This window comes from Mustela nigripes, chromosome 5 (genome assembly GCF_022355385.1).
Source record: "Mustela nigripes isolate SB6536 chromosome 5, MUSNIG.SB6536, whole genome shotgun sequence".
Lineage (NCBI taxonomy): Eukaryota > Metazoa > Chordata > Mammalia > Carnivora > Mustelidae > Mustela > Mustela nigripes.
Window position 1 is genome coordinate 50341998 of NC_081561.1, and position 8586 is coordinate 50350583.

At 41.2% G+C, this 8586-nt stretch overlaps 1 protein-coding gene across 1 annotated transcript in view; it reads right to left on the reverse strand.

Moving 5' to 3' along the window:
* Positions 1-8586, reverse strand: part of LRRC1 (leucine rich repeat containing 1) — a 135805-nt gene that overhangs the window by 46233 nt on the left and 80986 nt on the right. The window contains exon 4 of the mRNA XM_059401545.1: positions 1325-1403. Coding sequence (XP_059257528.1) covers positions 1325-1403 — 79 coding nt within the window. The remainder of the gene's footprint in view (positions 1-1324; positions 1404-8586) is intronic.

Sequence of the window (8586 nt, forward strand, 5' to 3'; positions counted from 1 at the left end):
ACTGCTTTTCATAAAAATAGATATTATTAGTAACATAGTCACTGAAATCCAAAAGAGGAAAATCAAAAATATTTTAAAAAACATATTTACTTCTTAAAAATACCAGATATGGGGAAAACAACACCAAATAGACATTCCCTGGTATTCCATACCCAGAAAGACCCAAGCAATGGATGATATGTAGCTCAAATTTTAACCTCATTTCAATTTTCCTATTAAAAAAAAAAAGAAGAAGAAGAAGAAGAACAGAGGGAAGTGGGAAGAATACATTTATTCTGAGGCTCTTACAGAGTCTAGAAATCATAGACATGGACCCACCCGGCTTAGAGGTACCTCTAGAACTTCTCCTGAGGACTGCCTCTGCATTGCCAGGTGTACAACAATTCAGGTAATCTGGCAACACAGGCACCTGGAAGCCAGTGATCAGTGGCCTCATGACTCAGCCAGCAGCCATGAGGAGGGGCTCATAACAGTGCCACTCAGCTATGCCCAGGCAGGGTGCTGTGTCATACCAGAAGAAGCAAGATCAGAATCAGTAGTAGAACAGCGACAGGTGGCTCTATGTGGAGGAATAACCCCAAGAAATCCTCACAGTTATTGCTAAAGTAAGGAAACAGTGATGAGTGATGTGAGCAGAGTTTTTGTTTGTCTGTTTTAGAGGGAGAGTTGGAGGAAAGTTGAGACAGTAAATATGCTTCATTACTGGAGTGGAAAAAACATCCCTTATTAGGACTTCTTGGATAAGTAGAGGGTAAGCTCTCTGGGAGTTTAGAACTCAGCCTTACCCCACAAGATAAGCAATAGAGTATTTATTAACTACTTCGGTGCTTCACATGGCTTCAGAAATGTAGTCCTCACTCCTGTTTTGTATACTACTCCATGGTGCCTCCCCTCACCCAATATCTATCTGTTCAATGTTCCATCAATAGCACATGTGTGTCTTTCACTGCGCAGTGTGATTTATAAACAAGTATCTGTGAAAGTCAATTAACCTTTTTTTAAAGATTTTATTTATTTATTTGACAGAGAGAGATCACAAGTAGGCAAAGAGGCAGGCAGAGAGAGAGAGAGGAGGAAGCAGGCTCCCCACAGAGCAGAGAGCCCAATGCGGGACTCGATCCCAAGACCCTGAGATCATGACCTGAGCCAAAGGCAGAGGCCTAACCCACTGAGCCACCCAGGCTCCCGGAAGGTCAATCATCTTTGATAAAGATAGCCATCCATCTAGGTACCCCCACGATGGGTGACCAGGTTGTGTTCATGGTTTGGTTCTCAAAAAGGGTATCCTCAGTACTACAGACAGCAAAGCAAGCAGAAAGGTTACCTAGTCAGTGGGTTTCCGCTGAAGTCAGCTATCTGCAGTGCTTTACAGAATGAGATGCTTTCTGGAATTTCAGGAATATCTGTAGGAGCAAAGAAAACATCTATCATTTACCACCATCATTACCACTTTTCATCATCCTCAAGATGGACAAAAGTCACAAGAGAATATCTAGTAAGTACTACCTCTACCTAAATGAGGCATGGATTTCTATTTTTCTATCTTTATTTTATATTTGCTTTCCTAATAGAAGATATATTCTTAGTAGAAGCACATTAAAGAAAAACTATGCAAGAGCCAATGAATGGACCTTATACCAAGTGAAATAAGTCAGAAAAAGACAAATAACAAAGACTCAAATTATATGTGAAATCTTATAAACAAACCCAAAAACAACCCATGGAGAGATCAGATTTGTGGTTACCAGAGGGGGGAAAATTGGATGAAGGTGGTCAATGGTACAAACTTCCAGTTAGAGGACAGGTAAGTACTAGGGATGTAATATACAACATGATGACAATAGCTAACACTGCTCTATAGTATATTTGAAAATTGGTAGAGGAGAAGTGCTATGGGTTCTCATCAAAGGGAGAAAATTTCTTTTCCTTTCTTTCTTTTCCTTTTATCTATATAAAATGATGGATGTTAGCTGAGTGGTAATCATTTCACGATATATGTAAATCAGACCGTCATACTCTCTACCTTCAACTTATATAGTGATGAATGTCAATTAGTTCTCAAGAAAAGCGGATGGGACCACCAAGTCCCATCACCCTATCAGAAGTCACAGATGGCATTCTGTCGTAATTCCCAGTAAGCTAGTTTTTCTTATATTTTCACATAGTTATATCAGTACACAGTATTCCAGAGTATGCATCTTTAAATTATGGGCTTTCTTCTTCTGGGTATAAACACAACAATTTGGAAAATACACAAAAGTCCAAAGAAGAAAATAAAAACCAACAGCATTTCCATTGCCTGGAGATAATGATTTACTTTGATGTATTTTTTTCACTGCCATCACACACATGCACACACACACAGTGTATATAAAAAGATTATATTTCAAAATACCAGATTCATGCTGAGTTGGGCTTTTTTCACTGTACATCATTTTACAAACTTTTCTCCATCTTTATTTGTCCAGTTTGCCATTTTTAATGGCAGAAAACCCACTGCATATATTTTCAAATTTTATTTAATCAATCCCTCATTGTTAGACATTTAGGTTGTTTCCAAGTTCCTGATGTTATAATTATATTTATATCCATTTCTGATTATTTCCTTAGGCTAGCTCCCAGAATTTTAATTACTGTGTCAAAGGCATTAGCAAGTCTACAGTCTTTGGTAAATACTATTAAACTGCCTTAGAGGAAGGCAAGTTTACTGTTTATACTTCCATCAGCCTGTACAAGGTGCCTAATTCAACACTTCTCTTCCTCCTTTCTTTTTCTTACTTTTAAAAACTGCCAATACTGGGGCACCTGGGTGGCTCAGTCAGTTAAGCGTCTGACTCTTGATTTCAGCTCAGGCCATGATCTCAGGGTGGTGAGATCAAGTCCCGCATTGGGCTCCACATTGGACGTGGAGCCTGCTTAAGATTCTCTCTCATCCTCTCTCTAGCCCTCTCCCTACCCCGCTCTCACTCTTAAAACAAACAAACAAAAAACCCTGCTAATATTATTGGTAAAAATAGCCTGGCAACATTTTGTTTTATATTCCTTTTATTACCAGTGAGGCTGAATATTTTTCCCTATGTTTGCTGATCACTAAGTATTTTGATTTTGAAATGACCAAAATTGTTAAATTTCTCTTTCTCTTGGTACAAAACCTGGGGTTACAGCTTTTAGGAATTTAAAGATTTATTTTATAGCATTTAATTTCAAGGAAACATTTATTTTGGACATATTAACATTAAGAAGACCTTAAATAGAAAAGGTTCTCCTGGTCCCATGCTGTTTCTTCTACTAATTCTACAAGTACAAGCCGAGTCAAAACATACCTAATATTTCTCAGGTGGGAGTGGCACGGAGAAGAGAGAAATAAAGGGGGAAATGGATGCCCTGGTCCAGCAACCGCAAAGTAATCAGAAGCTATATAAACGCCTTTAGTTCAAACTTCAAAGCCAAAATCATTTAAGTTTGTGGTAACATTCTTGTTACACTCCTCTCTGCCTTACATGGTCATATAAGGTAGTAAAGAACAAACAACATGACCCTAGTTTCATAAACATCACAGCTATACACACACATCCACACACACTTAAGTCTGGAATGGATTTTTTTTTTTTAAAGATTTTCTTTATTTAGTTGACAGACAGAGATCACAAGTGGGCAGAGAGGCAGGCAGAGGGTGGGGGGGAAGAAGGCTCCCTGCTGAGCAGAGAGCCCAATGCGGGGCTTGATCCCAGGACCCTGAGATCATGACCGGAGCCAAAGGCAGAGGCTTAACCCACTGACCCACCCAGGTGCCCCTGGAATGGATTTTTAAAACACCCAAACATTTGGGGGTCCTGAGGTACAAATATACTAGGCGGGTCTATTAGATGTATTACTTTATTTCACCTCAATATGAATTATTTTAACTTCCATTGTACAAAGGGGACAGTAAGGCTCAGAGAGATGAAATGACTTCCTCATCATCACAGGCCTATTCCACTGAGTGCCTGAGCCTTCCATGCTGAGATCACAGCACCATTGTGCTTAAGCATGAATGACCACACACAAATCCATCACAGAACAAGCACAGCTATCTAGGAAGTGAGGCAGTGACATGCTGTGGCCTGCTTTGGTCTGAAAGGTGATGGCTGGCCTGTGCACTCCATGACAGTCCCTCTTCTGCCACTGCTTCAGGCCTGGTGAGTGGTCTTTATAAGACTGAGGAAAGAGGTGTATGCATCATACCAGGAATGTCACAAGTGCCAAAGAAGGTCAAGCGGGACACAGAAGTACACATTTTACATCAACTTGCTGCTCTATCCTAGACAGGGGGAAAAAAAAAAAAGGCAAGGAAACAGAAAGAGGAAAGGTATGTCCATTAGGTATCATCTTTAATATTCTTCAGAGCACTGGAAACATCACTGAGGCTTGGGAAGATGGGTTTGTCAGGGGAACACATGAAAAGTGGCTCTGAGAAACTCTCATCAGGGCTGGTCTGGAATCTAGAGATCTGAGGGTAACAAAAGCAAGTGCCAGAGAACAGCACAGCTGGACTCAGTCCACGCAGAGCTGACAAAGAGGTCTACTTCATAGGAAGGCATTCCCTCCTTAGGGTAACCTGCTCATACACACAGGAGAAGTAGTAGATCTGGGGCGCCTGGGTGGCTCAGTGGGTTAAGCTGCTGCCTTCGGCTCAGGTCATGATCTCAGGGTCCTGGGATTGAGTCCCGCATCGGGCTCTCTGCTCAGCAGGGAGCCTGCTTCCCTCTATCTCTCTCTGCCTGCCTCTCCATCTACTTGCGATCTCTGTCAAATAAATAAATAAAATCTTTAAAAAAAAAAAAAAAAAGAAGTAGCAGATCAGCAAAGAGAACACAGGTCTCCTGACTCTCAAGACCATTTCCTTCTATCATATGCACGTTCTGAACTTAAAGAAAGAGAATGTATTTGCTTGTGCAAATAGAAGCTTTAGATAAGGATAGCAAAGGTGTGGTTTGAAGAGTCCTGAGTATAGGTTTGCTTTAGGTTGCTAAAAGTATTGGAATAAAAAAACCAAGGAAGTGGGATGCCTGGGTGGCTCAGTTGGTTGGGGAGCTGCCTTCGGCTCAGGTATTGATCCCAGCGTCCTGGGATCGAGTCCCACATCGGGCTCCTTGCTCGACAGGGAGCCTGCTTCTCCCTCTGCTTCTGCCTGCCATTCTGCCTGCCTGTGCTTGCTCTCTCCCCCTCTCTCTCTCTGATAAATGAATAAAATCTTAAAAAAAAAAAAAAAAACCAAGGAAGAAAACATCTACTCGTCCTTAAATACCCAGCTAAAATGTCATATACTCATAGACACCTTCCATGGGTCCCAAGATGAGACTGGATTCACCCACTCTCAGGCTTCACCTTTGTGAGAGCTGTGACAGTTTTAATTATTTTGTTTGCAGTCAATCACCTTTATTAAATTCTGTGTTCATTGGAAAGAAAGACCTTGTGGGTATTGTCTGTTGCTGCTTCCCTAAAGCTGACACAGTAGTGAGCTTAAGCAGTACACAAGTGCCAAATGAATAATAGGCTGACGTTACTAAGCCCCTATAACAGTTGCTCTCTCATTTGAGTCATGAACTCTCCCCATAAGGTTAGTATTATATTCATTTTACTACTGGTAGGAACACTGCTTAGTCCCAGATCTTTGACAAGATGGAATATAAAGCTTTTAGGTTATTCTCAGCTGAAATCCCCTTTGATCCTTAAATGTTTTGCTCAGGACAAACAGGAGGTTTGAGAGCAAAAATATGAAAAAATATGCATAAATGCCACCTTCTCAATGAAACCTAGGCTGAGCACTAACCTCATTAAAAAACTAATTTGAATCCTTTCCCCATGCAATTCTTACATTCAATTTCCAAATCCTTCTCATATTCTCTAATTATTGTTCCTGGCCATCTTTTTCTGTCCACTCCTACTGTTATCAAGTTAGTTCAGACCTCAATCATCTAGATGACTGGAATATCCTCTTTAACGGTCTCGCCCTGTATCCAATTTGTCCTCCATCAAATCCAAAGAGCCACAAAAGCAATCTGCACCAGTCTTCTGCATTTGCTAGTTTCATGCCCAAGTGCAAACTACTTAACCTACCTGTGCCTTGGTTTCCTTAACTGTAAAATGAGTCATCAACAGACTTTTTTTTTTTTTAATTAATGTCAGCACATCATACCTTTGGTGCAACACAAGTTCAGAGAAAAGAGAAAATTAGACAAAGGAAACTTACATTTTGAACCAAATAAATAAGAGTGGAGGAGAAACCCAGGCATGAATGGGACAGTGAATACAGTGAGGAGAGGGTAAGTCCTGGGGACAGAAGGTACAGTATAAACTTCAGGATATCAATAATGGAGTATGTGAAGAGAAGGCTGAAGCAAGCTCTTGATAACAGACTACCAAATGCCAGGTTGAGCTATTTACAATTAATTTGCTAGACAAGGAGTTTCCTCTTCTATAAAAAGGGGAAATCACCTCTGGCTTAGGGATGTCCCAAGGATAAAGCAGAGTAGCACGAATAAAAGCACATGGCACTCTGTCTGATCTCTTTCATTAATATTTGAGGGAAACCAGTAGAGAGGACCACTGGTTTCCATTCAATGCCAAATAATCTGAGGAATAACATTAGCATTATTAATAGAGATGAGACGATTTAGAGGGCTTTTGCCATTGTTTTAACTATCTGAGAAGCAGTAATGATTAATTTCTGAACACCTATTTACATAAAAATATTAAAAATAATGAGATTTTCATCTACTCATTAAGGAATGTACCCCCAAAACTTCTACCTCCAAACAACCACCATAGTTCAAGCTTCTGTATAAGGTGAAACAAACAAATTTTAATCATATTTTTCATTATTTCAAACTGGCTTTGTCTCATCTAATCTAAGAATAACAGCATAAAATTTGATATTTACAAAATGTCTATGAATGATTATAAAATTAAGTAACCTTTTCCCTACAACTTTCTTAAGATAACCTTTAATTTGGACCCACTCTAAGCCATGATTATTTCTGAATCAGAATTGCCTCAAATTAGTGAGATATAATCGTACTTAAAAAATAAAAATAGCGAATCTGTAGTTTACCAATGTGACCATTACTACAGTCTGTATACGGGAAATGGAAAATTACCCCTAACCTCTGTCAGTGCAAAATATCTTCACCGCCACCATAAAACAATCCTGGCACCATTAGCCCCAGGGCTTCCGAGACAGACTACAGCTTTCACCACAGATACAATCAGTTAAATAGTAATTTAAAAAGACATACTCTTTCCTGGACATCCATTTGTAACACACCAAGCTGAGATTCTACCTTCCTCACTTTCCTGCCCCCCAAAATACAGAGGCTTAGCCCACATTCTTCAGTGGGGAATGAGGGCTCTCTTCCTACATGCCCAGAATCCTCATGGTAGACCACACCCTTCCTGAAAAGCTATTGCCATTTTGGGACCCCTCTAGTGATGGAGATAGACTGGACTGATGGATGTCTCAGGTTTCTGCTAAGCACACTTGAGTTTACAAACGTCCAGGGCATTTCCTTTCATGGAGGACTGTGCACAGACAGTCTGTTTTGATGGTTGTCGTAGGCAGGCCCCTGGCCAGGGCGGCCTCCGCCATTAAAAGATGGCGCCTGGCTAGTTGCCAGGTTAGGATTGCCTCGTGAGACTAAGCAGAACGCCCAAAGAGGAAGTAAACAGCATTGGTTGCTAGCGAAGCTGTTGGTTTAGGTGCACAGCCTGATTCGCTCCCTCCTGTACCCTGCTTGCTGATTGGTCATGTAAGCGTATATAAGTGTGTAGACTTGCAGAAATAAAGAGAGAGAAGAGAGAGAAGATGCATCCGAACCAGGGTTCTTGTCGTCCTTGCGGGGCGAGGGTGATAAATGGCGCTGTCACCCGGGAACTAAATAAAGGAATCTTGCAAGGTAATCGCAGGAAAGCGGGGAGTAAAGGTCCGCAGGTAAGCGGGGACATTAGCCACGTTCAAAAGTGGGAATTCCGCAGTAAAGCGGGGAATAAAGGCCACGTTCAAAAGTGGGAATTCCACGGTAAAGCGGGGAGTAAAAATAGAAAAACCTTGCAAGGGAGAATTCCGCAGGTAAGCGGGGTAAAACCACGACAAAGGTGGTGGGAAACTTGTACAAGACCGCAATAAGAAGCGGGGCGGCCTTAGAGCCGGGATTAACTTGTACAAGTCTGCAATAAGAAGCGGGGCGGCCTTAGAGCCGGAATTTAGCGGTGAGTCTTTAACGTCCTTATCTGTTGTCTGTGTGTTCATAGTGGGATCTGAAGTATCTAAAGTGCAGTTGGAAGGGTCTTTAGAAGACCTGCTGAAAGCCAATGGAACTCCACTAAAAGCAAAAACTGCTCGGGCCTTTTTGAATACAGTGGAAAAGGTGGCTCCATGGTTCCTAGATGAAGGCTTGCTAAACATACCTCAATGGGACCACTTAGGGGAGGATTTGAAGAAACAGGATGCTTTAACTCTTCGCCTCAAATTTAACATAACAAAAGCACAGGCACAGGACATAGTAGTCGCCTGCAGAAATTGCGTGATCTTACTACCTGCACCGTCCT